General features: G+C 39.8%; 1 protein-coding gene across 3 annotated transcripts in view; it reads right to left on the reverse strand.

Moving 5' to 3' along the window:
- ANKRD11 (ankyrin repeat domain containing 11) overlaps nt 1-27,033 on the reverse strand; it is a 212,959-nt gene that overhangs the window by 61,803 nt on the left and 124,123 nt on the right. For all 3 annotated transcript variants that reach the window (XM_082233086.1, XM_082233085.1, XM_082233084.1), the window contains exon 3: nt 9,493-9,637. In XM_082233086.1, coding sequence (XP_082089212.1) covers nt 9,493-9,579 — 87 coding nt within the window. In that variant the 5' untranslated portion in view covers nt 9,580-9,637. The remainder of the gene's footprint in view (nt 1-9,492; nt 9,638-27,033) is intronic.

The raw sequence follows: 27,033 nt of genomic DNA on the forward strand, positions 1-27,033 counted from the left end.
TAAGAGATATTCATAAGAATCTAATATTTGCAATCAGCAAGGCTGTTTTTGCTAAGCAAATTTATAGTGCCAGAGGATATTCAACAGACCTTACCAAACCTGTTTGTCCACAGAGAAGCACACATTTGCACATTCCCAGAAGCCAAAATGGCAGCTGTAGGACTTTCCACCACCAATGGATTGACCAGACTATTGATTTAAAGGGTACCCCTGCAATATTTTAGCCTTGTAGAATGGTCCTGAAATACCTGATTAGGTAGCAAGTGTGCTACATCCAATATACATGTAATGGATGGGGAGTGGGAATCAGCTTAGCTGTACTCATTCTGGCAGCAATAGGAATCACTGTGATTCTGAACATGAGTGGTGCAGGCACCACTGAATATTGTCTGTGCCATTGCCTACAGTGGGCAACACTATTTACATCCTCTCCATTGCTTAGGGTTGTTGTTTTAATAAAATAAAAATATTTACTGGCTCTTTTCTTCTCCTGAAAACTTATTTGGAGCTTATAGGGAGGAAATACATCCTATGATTTAAAAAGTGAAATTCCTTCTTCCAAAATGGCAGAGATTTTCCCTGTGGCACATAACATTGTGAGCTCAAACTATTAGAATATTCTGGCAGCTGACCAGCCTGCTGCAAAGCTTCCCAGCCATTTATAGGATCACCCTTCCTACCAAAAAAAAATGTACTTAAAGCATATGTTCTGTCTACATCAGCTTGTAATCTTGTCCCCGCTGTGTGCAGGAAGGGATGGGGGAAGGAGGAGGGGGGAGAAGGATGGTCAGTTCTCCCACCAGAAGGAAAAGATAGCAACAGTCTCCTATGAACATCCCACTTCAGTGAGTGTTTCACTCTTCACTGTCACTGTGGAATCCCATTAAATAACAATGGCAATTCTCAAACCTGTTTCTGGTTTTACATCTGGGTGGGGAGACAGCTTTTTAAAAATCCCCATAAAGGGAGTATACATTTTCTAAAATCCAAATCTGTTAGAAGCATCTACTATAATCTTAAGCAGCTAGATGACTGAGGCTTGAAGCCTTTTATGGAAAACCTCTCACACATACACACATATATTATTCCTCTGAGACTTCGGAAGCTCTTGGTACCACAGATCCCTCTCCCTCAGAATGAAATGCTTCAAAATAACCTACTAAATGACCTACTGCACCATGTACCATTGCATGTCTTATAAACTCAGAAATTTTAAGGATGCCATGAACAAGAAGTTACAGACCAATGATTCAAATAGCTATCAAGGACCTACCAAGGCCTTATGTCTGTTTATTTAAAAGGAGTCTTTTGTCAAAGTTGCATTCCATATGATGCAAGCACAATTTGATGGGCCAGAGCACTTGTAAGAAACCTACATATAAAAGTGGTTAGATCTCCAAAAGAAGACTTTGCCAGGAGATTCACATTCACATCAACCCAGCTCAGTTAGCGTTCTTGAATTTGCATTTGGAAGCTTAAAATATAAATTATTTTATTAAGCTTGGCATGTGCTTGAGTACTTTCGCTTTTTAAATCAGTGAGAGTTCTCTGCAGTGCTGCTCTTGTAGCAGTCAGACTAGAACTGAGTAGGAAGTCACTTGTTCTAGCACTAGAGGCAAAATGTCTATCATTCAGGAAAGGAGATATGAGTGCCAGCACCAAAGCTTCAACTCAGGATGTTTCTGGGATGTGTTTTGCACAGGCCATGGGCCCATTTGTTTACCTGCACAAACATCACCAAAAACATGTGTATGTGTGTCTGGGACTCTGTTTTACTTCAAGAATGTACCAGACCAAAAGGAATGCACTTTAATTTTGTTTTTAAGTAAACATGGGTAATGGTATCAACAATTTATTCAATCTACTGGGATTGGGGGGAGAGACACAACACAACAATGCTGACTGCATCACTCATAAGATTGTGGCAGGTGACTCGAAGTCATAAGACCAATGAATACACATTACTCCTTCCTCTTTCTGGGTTATTCTCTGACATGGGCCCTGGATGGGGATTTTAAAAAATATGTTTTCCTCCACTGGTCTGTTCTATTTACTCCACACTTCCTCAGAGTCACCAGCAACAAAAAGTACATTTCAGTCATAAAGTATTTGCCAAATGGGTTCCAAACTAATAAATCAGGAATCCTATGCAGTATGATCAGCTTCAGTTTCATACAAGAATTCTTAAACTGCTTTCATGTAACAACAGTCTAACTCTGCTTTTGTGGGCAGTCAAGAATTAAGCAACATTCAGAAAGGGGGACATGCTATTAATATTTGTAAGTAAAAAAGAGAAGTGCCCTTATTAAAAGAAATTCTCTCATTGTTGAAATTTTAGGGTGCCAGAACAAATTTGCAAGAGGCAAAATAAAAACTATAATTTCTCTTTATGAACATTCTTTTTAAAAAGGATTCTCTAGCCTGTGAACCATTCGTAGGAGAGATGGAAGATACTATCTTCAAGGTTCTGACTGGAGTAGTGATGTACATCAGTGTACTGCACATATTTTCATATTTGTAGTTTATTCTGCCTCTAAGTTTTAAATTCATTTAGGGCAGAAAGGAACAAGATTGGTTGCAAACTGCGGAATTGAATAGAAGAAGAAGAAGAAGAGTTTGGATTTGATATCCCGCCTTTCACTCCCCTTCAGGAGTCTCAAAGCGGCTAACATTCTCCTTTCCCTTCCTCCCCCACAACAAACACTCTGTGAGGTGAGTGGGGCTGAGAAACTTCACAGAAGTGTGACTGGCCCAAGGTCAATAGCCAAGGGAAAAGGGTACAGAACTATGTAGGGCACTGAAGCGCTGCCTAATCCATGTACACAGTTCTCAGCTCCTACCCACCTTTCTAATCTCTCAGCAACAAATGGGCCAGAAACTTGACTGGCAAACTCCACAGTGAGACTCCAGTCTTCACACACACACACACACACACACACACACACAAATTGCCTTTTTCTGATAAAGAAAAGCCTTAGGATGTTAATATGGGCAACATCTTTCTTCAGTCCTGCTGAAAAATAGTGTGGTAACAATGCAGTTAATCTTTCCCACTACCAAACTCATGGGTGTTTTTGTCTCCCCGGCCCATCCTGACACTGGAAACTAACAACATTGTAAAAGTATTTTCCCACAGTGCAGGTTCTTGAAGAACAACCTTGAGTTAATTGAATCAATCACCTTTCCCCAAAAAATGTACCAGTACCTCTTCAAATACACTCAGAAATCCAATTTTAACCACAGGGAATAATAATATCATCTTCATAGTACATGTAGTCCTGGGAACATAAGTTGCTACAAATCTTACTTCTAGAACATGGAGAATGCAGAGCGCTTACTGAAGTACATAAGCATGTGTGCGCATTCCGTGATGAAAGGCAGAGTCCCAGTTAAACCCTTAAAACTGGGATTTCTTAAACAATAAACACTTATGTAGAAAGCTTGATGCAGAGAATCTCAGAACAGCAGTAACAAGGGGTCAATTGTGCTTGTGTATACAAGCCAAAAATTATAATTCCAGCATTGTTTGCTATTTAAGAATAAATTTCAGTGGGTGAAAATTCCTGGTGCTCTCTGTCTCTCATGAAGAGAACCCTAGAAGATCCCTTCTGAAATCAAAATTGGATTTGTTATCCTGCTTTCCATTTTTTGCTCAGTTTTAAGAAACAGTTATAAACTTGCCAAAGCAACTTTAATAATGCTTACTTCAAAAAGATGCCATGGCAAGTACCATATTTTTCCATGTATGAGACTAGGGGTTTTTTACCAAAAAATTTTTTTTTAAGATTGGGGGTCGTCTTTAACTTGGAGTCCCCCAAAATAGGGGAGTGTCTTATACATTGGGGCGTCTTATACATGGAAAGATACAGTAAATCCATATGCTAGGAAACTTAAGATTCATTGCATGTGACCTTATGTCTGCCCCCTTCATATATTTTATTGAAACTTTTCATCATGCAATACAATAAAACAAACTAATGTGACAGGTAAAAGAAAGTCACTGATACCACATGGGCATTCAAGAGTAGTGCTAGGTCAAGAAGCACCCCCAAGCTGTGAACCTGCATCTTCAAGGAGGGAGTATGATTTCATTCAAGGCTGGTTGTACACCTATCCATAGACCTACTGTTCCCCCAGATATTAGTCCTGTCTTGCACAGAGTACATTTGTTCGCTTCTATCCAGTACTTTATTGTCCCCAGACATTAGTTTCCTTCTATACGCTTTGAGCCATATCAGATGTCCTACTACATGTCTGACCCACTAGTGAGCAGCTACACATGTCACAGCACTATCACTTAGAAATGCCCTCACCCCCCACGCCACCCAAAAGGCACACCTGGCCTCATACACTGTCAATACTGTGTTGCCAGGTGAAAAATGGCCTTTGATGATGGTGGCACCTGCTGATTGAGTTTTGTTATTTGTGTTATTGCTAATGCAGAAATTTTGCTGGCTACTGCTACTGCAATACCACATTTTTGTTACTGTTCTATTTATATTTCAAATGTAATGTTCACCACTTTTTGGGGTTTTTGTAAAAGAAAGGTATGGTCACATTTTCGAAATAAAATAGAAGGGTGCTTGTACTTAATTATGAAGTGTAAAACACAGGCTGCAAGAGGCAAATTGTGTGGACAAGGGTGAGTGAGGAACTACTTGCCTAAGTCTCAACCAACAAGACAAACTAGTTCACATGATTACTGAACAAGATAGGCTAAGGGCAACCAATATGGTGTTCATGGAAAACAACTCCCACCATTTCAGACCACAGGCCATGCAGACTGGGATGATGGAAGCTGAAGCCCAACAACATCTGATGAGCATTATGTTTGCTATCCCTGGGATCGACTTCTACAGTGAATGGCCCCAAGTCCCCTTACATACCCCGTAAGCCACTCAAAAGAAGATTCCTGTGCAACTCCCCCCAAACAATGCACAACATGTGGAATTTTGCTATTACAAGAAGTGATGGTAGCTGAAAGTTCAAAAGGCTATAAAAGAGGATTAAACAGATTCAAGGAGGACAGGTATATTAAGCAGTTATTGGTCATGGTGGCTATATAGCAACTCTATGTTCAGACAAGGATGCTACTGTAAACCAGTGGCTAGAGAGCAAATATGAGAAAATGCTATTGCCTCCGTGTCCTACTTGTTGCTTCCTGGGGGCATCTGGTTGGCCACTGTGGGAAGCAGGATGATGGACGAGATAGAATATAACAGTGTACCAGACTAAGAATCTAACAGAAAATCAATGAAGTGCATGTATTATGAATTCCATAATGCTGAGCATTGGGAAAAACTGGTGACTTCATAACCTGTTTGTGTACTTTCCAGGGGCACCTCAGAGCCAGTGTGGTACAGTGGTTAGAATGGCAGGTGAAGACCAGGGAGACCTGAATTCAAATCCCCACTCAGCCATGAAACTCTCTGGGTGACCTTGGGACAGTCATGACAACCTCATAGGGTTGTTTTTATAACAGGAACCAAGTACACCACTTTGTGTTCCTTGAAATTATTATTATTCAGACATAGGGCCTTCTCAGTAGTGGCACCCGCCCTGTGGAATGTCCTCCCATCAGATGTCAAGGAGATAAGCAGCTATCCTATTTTTAAAAGAAATCTGAAGGCAGCCCTGTTTAGGGAAGCTTTTAATATTTAATGCTGTATTGTTTTTAACACTCGATTGGGAGCCGCCCAGAGTGGCTGGGGAAACTCAGCCAGATGGGCGGGGTATAAATACCCCTTTATATATATAAATAAATAAAGGCAGGGTAAAAATGGATTGGAACCAATTCATTTGGTTGGCTACTATGGGAAAGAGGATGAAGGCCTAGATAGATCTTTGGTCTAATCCAGCTGGTCAAGACAGCGGCATCACAAGTTTTATCCGAAAAGTTGAATTACTATTATATGCATGCTTGTGGGCAACACAATTCTGATTCTCTTTGCACTTCATCCAGGATGCTAGTTTCACTTTGAAGCTTAAAAACCAATGAACTTTCCAGTATGTTTTGAAAGCTTTGCATAACAGGCTGATGGAAATCCCCAATCCCAGCTGTGCTGCAACAAGGCAAGTTCCACAGTAACATTTTGGACTATAACTACTCAGAGAAATGTACAGCAAAGCTAAAAAGTTAATGCATTGCATCCCACCTCTCCTGAAGACAAAATTGTAAGCCAAAACAATTCCCAGCAGCATTTGCACCTCCTTTTTAACAACAGTCTGAAGTGGAAACATCCTTTAGAATGTAATGTTTCTTCTGTGGCTGGAATAAGTACATCAGATTATAGGCTCATGACGATGGTTAACACATGCTCTACAGATGTGTATTCATCAGCTTCACTGTGCTGAGTGTGTGTAGGGAATAGCTCTCCCATGTAGCCCCAAACTCTAAAGGCTGATTCATATATCCTTGCAACACTGTGGTTGGGACTACATGAGACTGGAAATATATGAGTTGAGTTTCCATACAGGATAGCCAGATTGTGTCAACATTTATATTCTGCAAATTCTTGGTGCCCAAAGACTGCATAGCAACCATACAATCGAGCTGCCCTACCTGAGAAGAGAGCATAGCTCGAAGACCCCCACTACCTGTGCTTTTGCCTTGCTCCTCATCCATGGCATCTTCCTCTCTAATGAACCTTACAACTACAAACTCCTCAGCGAACTGACCTTTTCAATGACACTCAATAAAGTGTCATGTACATTAAAGTTGCAATTCACACAATTAAATGAAAATAATAATCATATTTAAGTCAGCTTTCCCCCAAACCAATACTGCACTGCAGCAATGAAGTTCTCAGATGCCTTCAATAATAGAGCAGGAAACTACTGTTTAAGGTTGGAACCCTCTTCCCTGCCCTTTGACTCAATAAAACAAAGAAAATGTCAGGGTCTGAGATAATTTGCCCAACTGAGGCAAAGTGGAAAAGTAACAGCAGAATGAAGAGAAGCTGAGAAGGAAAAAACCAGTCACTCCATTGGCTCAACTTGGTTGCATGTAACCATTAAGCCAAATTCTGTGAAATTGCAATGAGATCTCACATAATGCCAGCACTATTTTGCTGCAAAGGCTGACGTTTCCAATTGGACAGATATGTGTGTGATTGCTGCAGAATGTCATAAGAACAACTGAATTTAGGAGGAACCTAGAATGGTATTGAGTCATGAATAAATGTGATCTGAACTTCTTAATCCATTTCTATCAGAACTGGTATCCCACAATGCAGATATGTTCCAAAAATTCTTCACTCTGCAAGGACAACCCAGGCACTTTTACTTCCAACACCACAGCCCCTATCACTGCTTTCAGGCCCTTTGGCTCCACAAACGCAGTCTTGGAATAGTATTCACAGCAGAGTGAATCTGAGACAGCTGAAGTCATGAAAGCAGAGAGGCCTTTAGGAAGTGTTGACAAACACAAGATAAATTAAAAGCTATGCTCCCACACAGCAATCCCTGGAAGCAAAGGTCTAATGGCCAACTCCCTTTCCCCTTAGTCATTGTTTCAGCTCAGAGCACTAAAGTTAAATAGAAAGCAATGATATGTTGGTGCAGTCTCCTTCAGCCAATTAACTAAGCTCTAAAGCTCAGTCCCTTTGGAACCCTAGACTGAACACTTTACAGGTTGAGAAGTTCAGGGATAGGAATGTAGGGACACTCTATTCTATTATTCTTGCTAAACCTTGTCAAATCTGCACTGTTGTATATGGTGGGAAAGTCATTTTAATCACATCCAGGTTATTTTATTACAAAACTGGTTATTGTTCCCAGTGCTCCTGAGCCTGAAAAGTTGCAAGTCAGGACGGCTTCATATGACACATTTTAGCTACATTGGTAAAGAGGAGCATCTTCAAATATTAATGTGTGCATACTGGCCCCTTCACAAACCCCAAATTCATGTAGGTAGGAAAATATGTCATGTATAATGTACCCTCACAGCTAATGGAATGCCTTTTGATTCACACTATCATATATAAACATCAGCTTCTCAGCTATGAGTAGGAGCAACAAAACCCAGCCTGAAGTTAGAACAGGTTTTTCTTCTCAGCTTTTATTAATTTTAAATTTTGACATGTAGCTTTATCTTTCGAAAAAGACACAACAAATGAAATAGGGCAAAAAACCAAAGCAGAACAGAAACAAATCAGGTGTGCAGCATACTTTCTTAATGCAAAAGCCTTACACCACACGAAACTGGTATTTCCCTTTGCAACTTCCTGCACTCATAATTCCTGGGTTTCAGCTTTATTTTGCACAAAATGATCTAGGCCACACTGGCACTTTCTCCTTATGCCAATCAGTTAACACTAGGCAGCTATGCCTCAACATTCAGGTCTCCTTTTGCTACCTTTCACAACCATCTTGACAGATTCTAAGCTCTACTCTAACCCTAAAAGACAGGGTGGATATTAATTTACTGAACAGCATTTCAGACCAATGCAGTGATGAATTCACTACCAAACAAACAAACAAACAGTCGCAAGCAGTAGATGAGGCCTAAAGACACAAAGCTTCTATCTAACTAAAACAATAGTTCACAGCTAGTAGTAGGATGAAGGAGGAAGTATCACAGCGTACCTTTTCTACCTTAATTCTTGTTGCTTTCTCATTTTCAACTATGCTATGGACCATGACAGAAGCTAATTGTGGGGGAAGTTATCAACTTAATGTAGCATCACCTAGATCAGTGGGTCTCAAGCTTTTCCCCTCACACACCACTTGAAAATTGCTGAGGGTCTTAATCATTTGTCTGCCTGTTGTAGCAAATGTAATTCCATAGAATTCAAACTGTAATGCAATAAAATAAAATATTTTTTGATTTTTTTATTTCTATACAGCTTTATATTTTTAATAAAAATCTCAAAGCGGTTTACAGCATATTAAATCAATAAAACAATAGCCAGGCGATGTTCCTCCGGCCTCATGAGGAGCCTCTTTTGTAGGGCTGGGTGAGTCTGGGCCTCACCCCCTAGGCCAGGTGGAAAGAGCCTTGCAGGGAGCGGCCTTCTCCCCTCACAGCTAGGCGATGCTCCTCCAGCCTTACGAGGAGCCTCTTTTGTAGGGCTGGGTGAGTCTGGGCTCTGCCCCCTAGGCCAGGTGGAAATGGCCTTGCAGGAAGCGGCCTTCACGCCTCACAGCCTTATTTAATAAAATAAGCAATTAAAATGTCATTAAAAATTAGCACAAATGTTTAATAATATGGATATGCTCATTGCTGTCATCAACTACAAATCCATAGGCATGCCAGAGACTACTTAAACAAAGCTGATGGACCACTCATGTGGGGGGGGGGCAGACAAATGGGACATAATCTAAAATAAATTAAGGAAAGGTATTCTGCTTGGTAGTTCACAGGAGGTAATCAGTACAGCATACACAGAAGTTTGAGAACACAGGCCTGTTGTGCTACCATCTCACTATAAAACAAAAACACTACAGGGGGGGGGGAGTATGAGGAAGACAAATATACTAAAGGCACAGTACCTTTTTCCCAGTTTGTTTCTCCACCATGTCGTTGCTGAGAGAGAAATCTTCCAGTTGTGGTGTTTTAGAACACCCACCCTTGGGCATCGTTCTGCCTTCCTTACTTGGCCTTCATTTATGCTGCCATCGCTTCATCATCAACAGTCTGCAATGATAAAGGAAATACACAGATGTTCAAGCCACAGCTAACAAAAAGAGGGGGTGAGGCATAGTAATTGTTGTTTTAATGAACTGAAGTACTGTGCTGGCATTTCCAGAGTATTGCAAATTCCCAAAACAGGAGTTGAAAGAGAGTCAGGAACCAACATGGTCTTCCTTTGTACAGATAGAAGATAGACAACAGTCCCTCAAATACCAACTGTGAATACAGACATACCCTGGAAGTTGAACGGAATTCTGAAAAGTTCAGAAACCAAGGCATGGCTTCCGATTGGTTCCTGATTGCGCAAGCACGCCAGAAACAATAGCCACACCACACGTTTGGTTTCCAAAAAAAGTTTGAAAACAGGAACACTCACTTCTGGTTTTCAGTCATTCGGGAACTGGAACGTTCGACTCCCAAGGTGTTCAGGAGCTGAGGTACGACTGTAATACTTTATGGTTCCTTTAGACATTATAGCTCTCAGGGACAGGTATTCGGTGCCCATAGAGTGACCAAAGTTATCCAAAAACTTTCTTTGTGTTGACACACATAAAGACTTCTGTGATACCTTGGTGTCCTATGCACATGGTTAAGGCAATTAAAACTTAATCTGCTTGATTCTCACATGACTATCTCATAAAGCAATTTGTGAACTGCAATCTGCCTAAGAAATATGTTTCTTATGCAGAACCATTTCTAGATTGAAGCAAAGATGGTAAACCATAAAAGCAACTTCTAATATTCTCAGCAGAGTTAATATGCAGCCTTCGCTTTTGGGTCGGTATTGCCTTTGTATATAAGTCTGGGTGAGGCACAATTTAGAAGCACAGAAACAAAACTCTGTTGCCCATGCAATGAGTTGCTTAGTTACAGGGTGGAAAAGACAACTGACACCTGCAATATACAATAAGAAGTGTGCATTGTAACAGAGATCTGAAACATGGTATACAGCCATCTTTATCATTCCCCTGGGGTAAATATCATATGAGCAGTCAATTAAGTGCTAGTGTAAAGTTCTTACTCTACTTTAGGGCTACCACACATCTGGATTTTCCTGGACATTACCGGAATTTCAAAGGTGGAATTTATGTCTGGGGGAATTTCCAAAAGGCAGTACTTTGTCCTGGATTTTATGCATGTCAACTGAAAAATTGCAGGTTCTTTTGGCGTTTTTGTAAAAAAAAAATAGCTCAACAACTTTGAGGTTTTCCTTTAAAAAACCAAACAATTTGGGGGGTTTCCTTAAAAAAGCTAAACAACTTTTGGGATGTCTTGGTTTTTACTTTTTGAAATATGGCAACCCTACGCTACTTGCCATGAAGCAGCAATGCTAAAATGGTCACTGGAAAAATCTAACTGCCACCTGATAAGATAGACACTATTTAGCAACATAGCTACATAAACAGCAGGGTTTTATTTCCCTTTTAAATAAATAAAGGAAATGGTCCAGGAACAGGGAAACTCCCCATTTCACTGTCAGTGAGGAACAGGTTTGGTAAAGGGGAGAGACAATGAAAACCAAAAAGTCTCCCCTCCCCTCCCCAAATATGAGTTTTAAAATCTGGGGAAACTGACAAAAACCTGAGGGAAATTGGATGGAAAGGAGTGGCTTTTGCAGTGTCTGGCCCCAATATAAGAGGTCAAAAGCCTAAACAACTTTCTACTCAACACCTTTCATCAGCAGTGGGTACATCATAGAGTCCTACATAAAGTCTTTTTTTTCCAATCCACCCAAAGGCTTGGGTGGACCCTATATATCATATATCCAAAATGCTTCATGCTCCCTCTTTGGGCAGCAACATGAGAAATTCATCAAACCAAAATGCCACCTTCATACATAATGTTAGCTTAAGTAGGATATCAAACACAGAAGAGAGCACACATGTAGCTGTACTGAGAAAAAAGGAGAAAAGGGACTTCCGGGTTTAGCGCCATCGGTAATGGCGGAATCCTTCTGACTAGGAGGGATTTGTCTCGGGGGAATTGGGTCTTGCCGCTACGGCGAAAGCGGAGACCCTCCAAAAATCACAGGCGGGTGAAGCCTGTGAGCGTGGGATTCAGCGGGCACCTTTTGCGCCCCCCAAATTCGTGGGGAATCTCATCTATGAGTTCCGGAGCGAGCGGGTGAGCGGCGCTGTGCTGTGAATGACTGCTTCTCCCCCGGAGTGAAGCCGCACAGCCGTTACCGGAGAGCGCTGACTACTTCTTGTGAAAATTCTACTACAAAAGTAACTACCCGTGAGTAGGGGAAATTTGGAAATACAAAAGAGACTTAATTTGATACCTGAAGCGGGGAAGGTTTAAACAGGAAGTCCACCTCCCGCTTTTGTAAACAGATCAAAGCAAAGAGAAAACAAGCTAAAGCCTGGAGAAATTGACTGGAAAGGACTAAATTTCTAACACTAAAATATCGTACCCCCCCCAGGAAGTAGGGGCAGGAGGGGGAAAGTTGTGGACTGTATATATTTGCAAGAGAGAGGGGGAACGGCTGCCAATAGACAAAGATTGCCGTGCTTTGAACTGAGCTTTGATTGTGAACAGGAGACTTGCTGACAGTTAGTTCAGTAAGAGAGATACATCGTGGCCAGCTTCCTCTGCTGTTGCTAAGAAAGAGGGGAAAGTAACTGAAAAGTAACAAAAATTGGAATAGTTTATTTTATTTTATTATTTTGGACTGAGTTTAAAAAGAGTTCTTTCTAGACTATTGTAACTGTTTCCCCCTAGAGGGAGATTTTGATACTGCTAAATTGCTACCAGGGGAATTTTCCACTTGTAAAGACAAACTGCGTAGCTGGGACTGACCTTGGCTTCTCTATTGTTTAAGTGTTATGGCAGATGGAAGAGAAAAGGTAGACTCACAATTCCCAGACAAAACAACAAGGTCTGGGAAGATTTGGGCGCGAAGACAATCAGTTGCTGGCCTTCCTACTTCATCAGTGACTGTACCATCACAACCTAAACCTAGTGGAATGTCATCAGAAGATACTCTGGCGGCTGCTTTGGCCAAGATTAATGAATCTTTGGAGAAACTTAATAAAAGGCCTGAAGAGACAAATAAAAGGGTCGAAGAGACAAAGGTGATAGTTGATGAGACAAAATCGAAGGTAGATGCAGCAACTACTAAAATTGATCTAAATACAGAAAGTTTTAACAGTTTGGGACAAAAGGTGAACACCAACACAGAATCTATTCAGAAACTGCTGCAGGAATCAACTTTGACCCAACAGACAGCAGAGGAAGCCAAGAAGAAAGCTGATGCCCTGGAATTTAAGACAACCCAATTGGAAACAGAGAAAGTCCCAGATTTGGAGAGGCAAATTAAGGAACAGAAATTGACGCTTTCTACGATTGAATTAAAAGAAAAACAGACGAATTTAAGGATTAGAGCAGTACCCGAATTGGGGAAGGGCAGTTTGATAGACTTTTTGACACAGGAATTTGCAGAGTTTTGGAAGTCGGATCTGAAACAAGAAGATTTTAAAATCGTGAGGGCCTTCAGACTGGGAAGAGGAGGAAAGAAGATCAAAATAAGAGATTGTCTGATTACTCTCCGATCTAAGGAAGAGAGAGATAAAATTTTGGGATTGCACTTTCAGACTCCTTTGATAATTCTGCAGTCAAGAGTGGAAATCTTTAAAGATATACCGAAACATCTTTTGGATCTTAGGTCCAATTTTGGAGATTTGGTTGCCCTTCTGAGAAGGAACAAAATTATCTTCAGGTGGGAATTCCCTCAAGGTTTATCCTTTAGCTTTAAAGGAAGGAAGATAAAAATAAGATCAGTGGAGGAAAAAGACAAGTTTTTGAGAGACCACGGAGAAGATCTGCAGAAAGAACTTGGAAAAGAGCCAGGAGCTTTGGACAGAAGTTCACCAAAAAGAGGGAAACCGACACCATTGTCAGAATTAAAACAAGTACTGGGGGCTGAAGGAGGAGAAGCAGAGTAACTACATCATGGCATTGCAAGTATTAAGCTGGAATGTGAATGGACTCAACTCCCCGGAAAAGAGATGGAGAGTCTTTCATTTATTAAAAAAAGAACAATTGGACTTGATTTGTTTACAAGAAACACATGTGATAATGCTACACAGGAAGATTCTAATTATTAAAAGATTAGGACATGAATTTATCTCATCAGATAAAGTAAAGAAATGAGGAGTAGTACTTTATGCAAAGGAGAGCCTATCACCGAAATTCTTATTTAAAGATGATCAAGGAAGATTTGTTGCAATTGAAATTCAATCACAAGGAGAGAAATTTTTGATATTAGGTATTTATACACCAAATGAGGGGAAATCGGAATTTTTTAAGAAGCTACACGAGATTCTGATGGACTATTTGGACTATAATATGATTTTGATGGGAGATATGAATGGAGTAGTGTCTACTAATATGGACAAGGCACAGAGACAGGTAGTAACAAAAGATGGTAGACTACCAAAGACATTCTTTGATATGACTGACAATATGGACTTAGTTGATATTTAGAGAACTAAGAACCCCATGGGAAGAGAAGGAACCTTCTATTCTGAGGCTAAAATGACATGGACAAGAATCAACCAAATTTGGGTAACTAGGGGGCTGGCTCCGAAGATTAGAAAAGTGGAAATTTGCCCTAAAACCTGCTCCAACCACAATGCAGTGAAGATGGAAATGAAACTAACACCAATTGGTTCCTTTAGATGGAGGATGAATGACACTTTGTTTAGGAATGAAGAAGTGATTAAAAAGGCTCAAAAGAACTTGAGAGACTATTTTGAGATAAATTTGAACACCACAGTTGAAAAAAAGAGTAATCTGGGACGCAAGTAAAGCAGTCATGAGAGGGTTTTTGATACAGCAGAACGCAATTAAGAAAAAAATTCAAAATGAAAAAAGGATAAAATTCTGAAGAAAATAAAGGAAGGAGAAAAGAGACTGAGAGCAAAACCGAAATCACAGGAGTTCCTGAAAGAGATAAAGTTATATCAAGTACAATATACGAAATTGATCAATCAGGAAATTGAATGGAAGATCAAACAGATGAGACAAAAGACATTTGAATCGGCAAATAAATGTGGGAAATTGTTGGCTTGGCAAATGAAAAAAAGACAAAAGCTTAATATTATCACCAATTTGGAAGTGGATGGAAAGATTATACAGAATCCAGTGGAGATTAGGAAGTGCTTTCAGAGGTATTTTAAACATCTATATACGCAGGAGACACAGAAAGAAATGGACATTGACTGCTTTTTGAAAACAAATGGATTACAAAAAATCTCTCAAGAAAATAAGCTAATGCTGAATTATAAAATAACAGACCAGGAGGTTGAAAGGAGCCATTCAGAACATGCAATTGGGCAAATCCCCAGGGCCGGACGGTTTGACCGCAAGATATTACAGATCCTTGAAAGAATGGTTAGTACGGCCTTTAAAAGATGTTTGTAATGAAATACTGGAAGGGAAAAAGGCACCAGAGTCGTGGAAGGAAGCATATATCACACTTATACCGAAAATAGAGTCTGAGAAGACATAGCTTGAGAACTACCGCCCTATATCATTGCTCAACGTGGATTATAAAATTTTTGCTGATATTATGGCTAAAAGGTTAAGAAAGATACTGGTAGAAGAAATCCATAAAGATCAAGCGGGCTTTCTCCCGGGGAGAAACTTGTCTGACAATACAAGGAATATAGTTAACATTTTAGAAAAATTACAAGTGAAGATTAACACAAAAGCAGTCTTGATATTTGTGGACGCGGAGAAAGCCTTTGACATTATTTCTTGGAAAAATTTACAGGGAATGGGGGTAGGCCAAGGTTTTGAAAACGGTATAGGTGCAACTTATTCAGAACAAAAAGCCAAATTGATTGTGAATAACGTAGTTACAGAAGAGTTTAAGATTGAGAAAGGAACACGACAGGGGTGCCCAATCTCTCCATTGCTTTTCATATCGGGCCTGGAGGTTTTGCTAAATATGATTAGAAAGGACCAATTGGTTAAAGGCATACAAGTCGGAGCTAAACAGTACAAATTGAAAGCATTTGCGGATGATTTGGTATTGACATTACAGGAGCCAGAATCTAGCACTAAAAGAGTATTGGAATTGATTCAAGAATTTGGTCAGGTAGCAGGTTTCAAGTTGAATAAGCTGAAAACTAAGGTTTTAGAGAAAAATCTAACACCGATTGAGAGAGAGAGGTTTCAGAAAGAAACAGGATTAACATTGGTTAAGAAAGTGAAATACCTTGGGATTAATATGACTGCTAAGAATGTGAACCTATTTAAAGATAATTATGAAAAATGTTGGACGGAAGTGAAAAAAGACTTAGAAGTATGGTCAAATTTGAAGCTTTCATTGCTAGGCCGCATCGCAGTGATAAAAATGAATGTATTGCCAAGAATGTTGTTCTTGTTTCAATCATTGCAAATTTTGGATAAAATGGACTGTTTCAAGAAGTGGCAGAGAGATATTTCTAGATTTGTCTGGCAGGGCAAGAAGCCCAGAATAAAATTTAAAATATTAACTGATGCAAAAGAAAGAGGTGGATTTGCCCTGCCAGACCTCAAACTTTACTATGAATCAGCCGCATTTTGCTGGCTGAAAGAATGGCTGCTTCTTGAGAACACAGACATTTTGGATTTAGAAGGTTTTAATAATGTATTTGGGTGGCATGCATATCTGTGGTATGATAAGGTCAAAGCACATAAAGCATTTAAAAACCATATTGTCAGGAAAGCTTTGTTTAATGTTTGGATAAGATACAAGGATCTGCTTGAAAACAAAACTCCTAGGTGGTTGTCACCATTGGAAGCTAAGGCTCTGAAAAAGCTTAATACAGTGGTGCCCCACAAGACAAATGCCTCGCAAGACGAAAAACTCGCTAGACGATAGGGTTTTTCGGTTTTGCGTTGCTTCGCTAGACGAATTTCCCTATGGGCTTGCTTCGCAAGACGAAAACGTCTTGCGCTTTTTTCTTAAAGCCGCTTGAAGAGGCGCAGTTGCGACGGTCTGGAGAATGTATAACTTGCTGTTGAAATGGAATACTCGGGATGAAACGGTGAAATCAGCTATGATTAAATGGGCTCAAGATGTTGGACATAACATCATGATGGCTGACTGGGAACAGTTATGGACCACAGGTACTAAGTTTACGGCATGTAATGCCTTAAGAAAGAATATAATGAAAATGATATACAGGTGGTACATAACACCAGTCAAGCTTGCAAAAATCTATCATTTGCCCGATAATAAATGTTAGAAATGTAAAGAGACTGAATGTACATTCTTTCACCTTTGGTGGACGTGCCCAAGGATTAAGACCTTCTGGGAAATGATCTATAATGAAATGAAAAAGGTATTTAAATATACCTTCCAGAAGAAACCAGAGGCCTTTCTCCTGGGCATGGTCGGCCAATTGGTGCCAAAGAAGGACAGAACTTTTTTTATGTATGCAACAACAGCAGTAAGAATACTTATCGCAAAATACTGGGAGACACAAGATTTACCCACTCGGGAAGAATGGCAGATGAAAGTAATGCACTATATGGAACTGGCGGAGATGACTGGCAGAATCCGAGACCAAGGTGAAGAGTTGGTGGAAGAAGATTGGAAAAAAATTAAAATTTATTTACAGAAACATTGCAAGATCCAGGAATGCTAGAAGGATGTTGGAATGAAGCAATGTGGTTTTAGCAGAAATGATATAAAAGATTAGGTAAAAATTGATTTTTTAAGTGGTGAAACGAGAATGTAAAATTATAGTACACTAAGATAAATTATTAGGATAAAAACCAAGCAGAAAGGATTTGCTGAAATACTTAATTGAACTAGAATACAAAAAAGGGAGGTGTGAGGAGGTCAGGGAAACAAGTAAATGAAAGATAAGACATGGAAAGATGGAAATGTTCTTAATTGTTTATACTTTCTTGTATTTTGTATTTTCTGCTCTCCTTTTTATTTTATTTTTTCTTTTTCTCTTTTTTGTAACTTTTTTGAAACTCTAATAAATATTATTTTTAAAAAAAGAGAAAAAAGGAGAAAAGCACAACAATCCCAAACTGACCTGCTTAACTAACTCCAGAGAAAGAACACAGTGAGTTATGACCATGCTAAGCTTCCTCAAATACAAATATTCACTATAAAATATTCTCTAGAACAGCAGTAGTGATTTCACTTACAGTCTGAGTGAGCATCACATGACTTCAGCCAGACATCTAGTTTACTCTTATTTCAAGAGCTCTTGCCCAATTATGGCAACTCTTTTTAAGAAGAAAAAATGCTATCCTACAAAACTTAACCCTAAAAAACATTAACTTGATAAAATCCCCACACCTCTGTCCTCCCTAATGCAAGACAAATTAATAATTCCCTAGAATCGCAGGTGTCAGGTAGACAAGCAGGATGTAAACATTGAATCAAATAAGCAAACAAATCCAGTTACCAAAATTCAGCAAACAAAAAGTGTAATGATGACTTCAGAAGATATTCAGATAGACACTCTTTTCATGTGTCTGAAGTATGGATTCAGCATTCCAATGGAACAGAAGAAACTGACAATAATATGTAAACAATCTATATCTCTGCAAAGGTTCCATGCACACTGTTGCTGCTACATCCCCCCCCCCAAAAAAAAGGGTCAAGACTGAGGATGCAATGATAGTGATAAGATAGAGAGAGATCAAATTAATTGAAAGACATGTGTAGCAACTACATAGCAACTGTGTAGAAAAAGAAATAATCTTTACAAGTAAGTATGTCAGTCAGATCCTTTCTCACCAACCCCTCAACTCTTCACTAAACCCATCTTTTTTGTTCTGAAGTTAATAAGCCTCCTTGAAAAATGATTGACCTACCAGCCTCTATAGCAGGCATGGCCAAACTTGGCCCTCCAGCTGTTTTGGGACTACAGTTCCCATCATCCCTGACCACTAGTCCTGTTAGCTAGGGATGATGGGAGTTGTAGTCCCAAAACAACTGGAGGGCCAAGTTTGGCCATGCCTGCTCTATAGAAAAGGTTCTGACTGGATGACAAACAACACCTTATGGAACCTCCATCCCAGGAATGTGCAGAACCAATTTGAGCAGTGCTGTGCAAATCTGGCAAAGTACCTAAACTGGAATTAAGAGGCAGTAGCTAATACAGTGCCCTCTAAATGTTGCTGCTGGACTGTAACTCACATCATCTCTAACTACTGACCATGTTGGCTGGGGCTGAACAGCTGGAGTCCAGCAACATCTGGAGGGCATCATATTTCCTACCCTTGAAGTAAGATTGCCTTCGTGTATTCAATGCCATGAATATAATAATCAACTGAAGGGGAATGGTGCAGGGTGTGTATTTCATTTTGTATGTTATAATTTGAAAGGCCGGCTGCAGGGTCAATTACCAATCACTTTCAGTGCACTGCTCCTTGCTTAAACGGCTTTTGAGGTCTTCTCTTGCTAAATCAAACAGTGAAAGTATGTTGTCTTCTCTTCACTCTATGCTACTCAGGCATTCATATTAAGATAAGCAACCCCCCACCAGTACCTAATATGACACCAAAGGTAGATAGTTCACCCCAGAGCCCTTTGACGGGAAGTTGCCATTATATCCTACACTTTTTCTTAAACGTCAGGCGCATAATAAATACATCAGGCGCATAATAAATACCCAAAATAACTTGGCCTCAGCTGATGCCAATTCAGATGCAGGCTACATTGCATATTATCATGTGTATTAAACTCCTTTGGCCACATAGTTAAGGTAACATAAAAAGAAACATGTGGGAAATGGGACCCAGGTCATTCAATCCTCTCAGAGGCTCAGTCACTGACAACCACATCCAAATGAGGATTCCAATTCAAAATGAACCATAGGCATTTGCCCATGCACAGAGATCAATTATGATTATGATTATTTTTAAAAATCTGTTTGCTCTGGATGTCAATGTAGCCATTTGTTACCAGGGTACACACCTATTTTACAGGGAGCTTTGAAACCGAGTTCACTAAGAGAAAGTCAAAAGGATGCCAGATTAATTCCGCACCCCTTCTGTTCATGTAGCTGACTCATTACACTTGGAAAGCTGGCTGCCTCTTCATGTAAACAGAGCACTGGCCTATTTAGCAGCTTGGAGGGAGTATTATATTTGCACAACAATTACCAGCAGTGCCTGCAATCCCCATTTTGTTTTACAGCACATTGTTAAGGAGTTTGAGGTGAGGGGAAAGAGGAGACAACAAATGCTCACTTTGTACAACTGCACTCCAGCTAAAAAATGTGAAGGCCCATGTTATACAAAACCTGGCCCAAATCCCTTCTAACCCTCAACATGGGTAGGCTAGCATTTCTATTATCTACTTTTCAGAATTCTGTTTTCTGTGCTGGACTCTGTCATCAAACAGTTCTGTTTTCTAAACAGCTAACTTAGCTCCTTGAACCAGAGAACGTAATGGCTGTCAGGAAATAAGGAAGCAGGAGACCAAGTTGGTTCAGAAACATTATATAATCCTCCACACTTCTATGAAACGGCAAAAGAAGCTGTTTCATTTTCAAATATTTTTTATATACTGGTTTCAACAAGATCTCTCCAGGGGGGAATGGTACAAAGGGTGCATGGGGTAAGGGAAAAGTCTTCCTGAGACATAACAGCACATAAATCAAAGTTGCCTGCTGATTTCTGAAATCTTATTATGGTCAGGCTGATATAGGTAAAGCTGTATAAGGGACTAACACCTGAGCTGTCATGTGCAAGCTATTTCTGTTCCTGTTGCCCTTCCCAACCAAGCATTATCATCTTCTCTTAAATATCATTAACATCCCTTCTTTAAAATCAAAGAGGCTAGAAAGCAGCAAGTTTACTTTTTTTAGCTCCCTTTGTTCATCTGATCGCGTGCACCCCACCACCAAAAAGCAATCTCATCTGAATCCCCTCTAGAAAGCACCACAGAGACTTCAGCAGAAGGGCAATCTCAAAAACAACAGATGACTTTTCATGTGCTAGTTCTAACTCTAATTTGCATGGTATTGTATAGGGGTCATTTACAAATGCTTAAGTTAACCTAAGGAATTCATTGCCAAAATATTGTGTGGTGGCTAGTCCCATAAGAACTGCAAAACTGTTCTCACATGCCAGTGACATTCCTAGTCATCTTGGCTCTCTCTCTTTTCAAGCAATAGCTCAAATTGGATATTAAATTAGACTGTAATTTAGTGGTAATTACATGACTTGATTAGATTTCAATACTTAGGTAAGTAAACTCACTACAAATATTAAATTCAGAGGAGGTTCAAACACAAGATACTGGGAATGAAGGTCCTGGAAGCATGATTCAAAACCACTGACCTAGTTATTTTGTTCCATGTAAACTGCCTTTAGTCTAGAGCCTTATAGCGATTCACCCATTTCTCACGTGGGTTTCCTCTATTGCACATAAATAATATGCTGCCATCTTTGTAATTTGCAAGTAGTAAGGCAAATACCTCAAACACTTGTTTCATTTAATCAGATTCCAGACATTTGCCTAACTTTGGGAACACAGGAAGCTGTCTTACTCTGAGTCACACCATTGGTTCATCTAGCTCAGTATTATCTACACTGACTGGTAGTAGCTCTCCAGGATTTTGGACAAGGGACATTCCCAGCCCTTCTTGAAGATGCCAGGTGTTGAACCTGGGACTGTCTGCATACAAGACTATGGCCCCTGCCCTGATTCATTTAAGACATGGATCTAATTATTATCCAGCCAGATGTTAAAACATGATTTGACTTTTAGAGGATGTCTGGTAATTGAGGTTGTCAGCTTCATCTCTATAAATACATGCAGGAAAATATGGTTTCAAAGTAATACTGCTTTTGGAAAAGCACCTGCAAAGAACCAGAATGCCAGGGAGCATACAACATGCTCCTGTGTTTAAATTATAATCAGGAATTAAGATGAAAGATTTGAAATGCAAGTCTCTTTAGATATGATACTACAGCATGATATGTTTCGCTTCACCAGTCCTTTATTAGGCATTACAAATATTGGCCATCATAAAAATCAATATATAAAATTTTAAAATATATACAAATAAACAGCCATGTAAAATATATAATGATGAGGATTTTCATTGTGATTTCTTCCCTCTAAATAGTGCCATTCACCACTCTAAGAGATGCTATTGACAAAAACTAAGCATCATATGTACTATAGCAGCTATTAAAGCCTTCCATCTTAGTGTTTTGAGAGAGCGGGGGGGGGGGGAGGGAGTGCAAACTGTTCACAGGATTTGGCTGCCTCTAAAGCTGCAAATTCACTCTTGGTGTTCTGCTAAAACCAAAGAAAAAGAAAGTGCAATTCAAGTGACTTATGAGCAGAACCATGCATGAGAACTCAAACCCCTATATTCATCTCATTGTTGCAGACTCCTATCACCGTGGGCTTTCTGGATCTGCTTAAGATCCTACAAGCTTAGCTTTTTTAGCAAGATGTTTCCTGGTTTGTATGGGTGGAGGGCAGGCTAGACCAGAAGTCTGCCACTATGATTCAACATGCCTACATGCTAGAGCCAGGAAAAGACAAGGCTGAGAGGAAACAATAATGCAAAGGTAATTCTGCAAAACACAATAGCATCACTGTCACAGCAGGAGGATGGCCCACATTTAGCACAAATGAGTCACTATTGAGAATGCTGAATTTCAACCTGCATTTTTTTATTCTTGATTTTAAGAAACTGGGAATTCATGTTTTACCGTGAAAGGCATATGAAATAAAGACTTGTTGGCTTTTCCTTCTTTTGGCTCAGCTTTACTACACAGTGCTTAGGAGATTGAAGCCCCATGAGATTCAGCTTGTCATACTGGCTTATAGGTTTGTTTCAAGTGGAATAAGCAGCTCCTCATACCCATCCCATCTTAGACAAACTGGTTACTGTACTGCAGACATGTGCTTTATAGTACTAAGCAATGAAATACTGTGAACCTTATTGTGATAACAAGAACAAAGAAAGAAGGGCAACACCTTCATGGCTTCAATTATTTTTCCTGAGTTTCTCGTTTCCTCCTTGAGAATACACAGATACAAGGAATACAAGGAAGTATAAATTATCAACTAATTTAGCAGGTTACTGATTACAAATATGCTTACTTACCCTTTGGCTCAGTTAACTTTAGACAAACTAGTAACCTAGGTTTTTACAGACTGTGAGCCAAGCCCTATCTGTAAAGTAATGCCACCCAGCTGATGTGAATGTTGCTTATTCATTCTTGTAACATTCTAAGATAAAGGGCAAGTAAGTTTGGAAGTAGCACACATTGATATTGCCAGTCTTTTAACAATATTATAAGCTTTCTTTTATTAAAAAAAAAAAAGAATTCCAATGGGAGTACAATTTGCTGAGGAGTCTGTTCAGATAGATGAATTTTCATACATTTCTCCCACATGGAAATACTTATTTGGTGGCTGTTTAATATGTGCATACAGAAAACTCAAGTGACAGAAAGTCTGTTGCACAGAAGCCAGGAAATTCACACACAGTACACATTCTCCTGCTGCTCTGTACCTTCATATGGCATGCACTATCCTATTCTGATTCTTTTCTCGTCTAGCATGTGCACCTAGAAAAAACTGCCTCTCGTATTACTTTAGAAGATAAGAAGGATCACATATCGTCTGAAATGTTCTGAAAGGGAGCTTAGAATCTCAATGAGCTTGTTTCATCCCCAAGTATGAGATACAGATCTCTGTAGAGCAGCAGCCTCACAAGAGAAAAAGAACTAGCCTCGTAATGTTTAACTAGGCAATGAGACAGCAAAAGAAACGGTTGGTACTGCTGGGTTTTGGCAAGAAACTGCAAATTTCAGAGCATATGTCGTGGAAACACCATTCCACAATTCTATCATCCTTCTTCCTACCAATTTTCCTAAAAAGGCAGCCAGACTAGCATAGCTTATGAGCCCCTCACTGTTGCTGTGAATTCTCTTTCAAGAGAAAGCCTGAACGTTTGTGTTATAGTACAAATCCAATGACCAAAGCTGGAATTCCAGAACTGAATAAAATATTTTCCCTCCTTCAAATAAAACTTGTTCCTTTTAAGCATGTTAGAAGGATTCCAAGAACTGCTTAAATGCAGCAGTTTTTGTTTGTATGTCAATGGATTTCTTCTGCTACATAAGTTGCTCTCTGGAGAACTGGTTGTGCACTATACCATTTTACTCCCACACTCTAGCTATTCCTACTTCCATACATTTCCACAGCCCAAGATATTTTGTCTTCACTTATAGCTCTCACCACTATAGAAAAACAACTACACAGTGCATATTCTATGTATCTTCACTTTTATACTGTCACACAAGCCAATAATCTTAGTAGTGTGCCACACATCCTCCCATAATCAAGCTATATAGAACTCTTAAATTTATCCATATGGCCATGGACACAATGGCACATAGAAAAAGGATATTGATTTTCCCCCACCCCACCAAATTTAATAAAAAGGTAAATTCAAAGTAAAGTATGAATATATGAAACTGCCCAGCCTTTCCCAATCAGGTGCCCTCCAGATGTTGCTGGACTACAACTTCCATAATTCTTTGCCATTGGCAATGTTAGGCAGGTGTGATGGAAGCTGGATTCTAAAACATTGCAACAGCACCAAGTTGAGGATGACTGATCTAGCACCAGAACTGAACTTGGAGTAAAGTCTCAGGGATCTCCTTTCCTTGCCCTGCTATCCAATAATCCATCTCTGATATCTACCCATCCACGAAAAAAAAGTTTAAGGGACGCATGCACTATGTAACAAAACAGAAAATATGTTACACAAAAGCAGGCACACTTCTATATGCCGTGGTACCTCAGGTTACATACGCGTCAGGTTACATATGCTTCAGGTTACGGACTCCGCTGACCCAGAAATAGTACCTCGGGTTAAGAACTTTGCTTCAGGGTGAGAACAGAAATCGTGCTCCAGCGGCGCGGCAGCAGCAGGAGGCCCCATTAGCTAAAGTGGTGCTTCAGGTTAAGAACAGTATCAGGTTAAGTACAGACCTCCGGAACGAATTAAGTACTTAACCTGAGGTACCACTGTAAAAATAACAGACTTGCTACAATTTACTATTTTCAAGACAAAGTATTGAGAATGCTCAGTTTTGAAAAATGCCTTTAAAAGAAAATATTGTTACCAGAAATCTACCTATACCTGCTCTAAGGAGAGCATCCAGCACCATCTCTCCTTTTCCAAACCTCTTTCTGGTTGTTTAAAAAAATAATGTCCCCAATTATTTAGCTCTGAATTGCAGGCCTCAACTATGTTTCCTCCTTCATGAAATATTTAAACTCTGTATGTATCAATACTGTTAGCCTTCATTTCCCACAACATTGTTACAATCTGTCTCAAGAGACAATGGAAGAGTGTGCCATCAAGGGTAAAAGTCAAGTTACAGTGTCTACTATGTACTGGAGAGAAATGTTTTATTGCAGTTGTGGCAGATGAAGGCATCTGGTTTCACTTTTACAGATGCACCATGGAGCTCCTCCAAGTGGTCATTTCTCCATTGGTCACTGCTGTGGATACACAATGTGTGTGTGTGTGTGTGTGTGTGTGTGTGTGTGTCTCCAGGCAGCATGGTTGTCTGTAAGGGATTCACACATGGCAGAGTTAATGTTGCCAGTCTTCATAGCACAATGCAGAGTTGGTCTCCCAACAAGCCTGGTATCTGAAGCCAGCTCCCTGGATAGCACATCCTTGGGGATCCTGCCATTTTCCATTCTGTAGACATGACAAAGCCAGCATAGACGTCGCTGAGAAGTTCGAACATGCTGGGAATGTGGGCTTGGGAGAGCACATTTTTGTTTGAGACTGTGTCCTGCCATGTGATGCCCAAAATCTTCCTGGCACAGCATATATGGAAGGCATTGAGGTGTCACTCCTGGTGGGTGTAACTTGCCTATGTTTCGAGTAAGGCTTGCTCACAATCTACTTAATATTAGGCTTGGGCAAATGTTCCCTTTATTTGTGGAGATGGGGGTGCTCTATAAAACAGGGGTGGCTAACCTGTGTCTTGCAGATGTTATTGCAGTACAGTTTCCATCATCCCTGACTACTGAATATGCTGGCTGGGGCTAATAAAAGTTGAAGAATATCAGGAAGGCACAGATGAGCCACCTTGCTTTACAATAAGCTCATCAGGCAAGTGCCTTTATGTTCACCTTAACTAACATTAGATATTAAGGACCTCTGGCAAATCACTTTTGAATTAACATACCACAACTATCAGGCTCATGGGCATTCCCTGACATGAGTACATGAAACAGTAAGTCATTTGTATCCTTTCGTTCCTCCAAAATAATAATTCTGGGGTGGATGGAGTCTGTTTATTTAAATAATTGTTATCCTTTTCTTCAGCTGAAAAGGCTCCCAGAGCAGCTTATGTACAAAATATATTAATTCTGTGTTATTCAAAATATGAAAGCACATTTTCAGGATTCCCCTCTCCTAGAGTCTCTTCAGAAAAAAATCCTAGGATTAAGAACAGCCAAACTGGGGCGCAGAGCTTGCTGACTATTAACCTCATGGAGCTTTCACAACCCCCTCACTCTATGAATGTAGGCAACTGTATATGAGGGCTGTACCAACTAAACTAAAAGTTCTGCATTCAAATCATGATGTTAACACATCCACCTACGTGCTTGATGCTGCCTTTGAAAAGAGCTCCTCTTATGATTCCAGTACATTTTCTCTTGTGAGCACTGTTTGCAAATGATAGCAGGCTGCTGCCCCAAAGCTGATTGTGCAAACACAAGCCCTGGAAGCAGCCTGGCCCATTTCAGTTTCCTGGCAACGTGGCTAAAGCCAGCTTCATGGATCTACAAAATGAGCAAACTGATTTCATTATCTGCTTTTGCACATCATGAGGAAGGAGAACAAATACCTGGCACCAAAGTACATTCTGGTAATTATTAACCTGGTGTGAGTAGCAGAAGCAGTAGTAAACAGGTAAACTTTGAAGTCTTGTATTCCACTATGTAGGGGGATGGGTATAGATTTCTACCTTTTAGCCCATTTGCCTGACTTTCTTTTCGAATGAGATTTTTAGCTTGCTTATCTAAAACTGCTGTGGAGCATTTACATGTAGCAGAGGGGACCAATCAATCAAAATAATCTGCAAATTTAAAAAGAATCTTTCAGGGTATTTAAATGTTATTATTTTTACACCCCATCATGTGTGTACTTGTTACTTTCTAAAAAATTATAAAAATGATAACCTCTATTAAAAACTCTACAGCATTTACATGTGAAGCTTTTAACCGATGCATGAGCAAACTCAATAATAATGAACACAAGGCTACATACATTGCAATCTTGCAAACACACATATAAAGACCAAGAAAAATGACCAGGTATCAAATACAAATGTTGGTATAGAAGCAAGCTATTGTCCAACTGGCTTCT

The sequence above is a fragment of the Podarcis vaucheri genome, assembly GCF_965113315.1.
Source record: "Podarcis vaucheri genome assembly, chromosome: 7".
NCBI lineage: Eukaryota > Metazoa > Chordata > Lepidosauria > Squamata > Lacertidae > Podarcis > Podarcis vaucheri.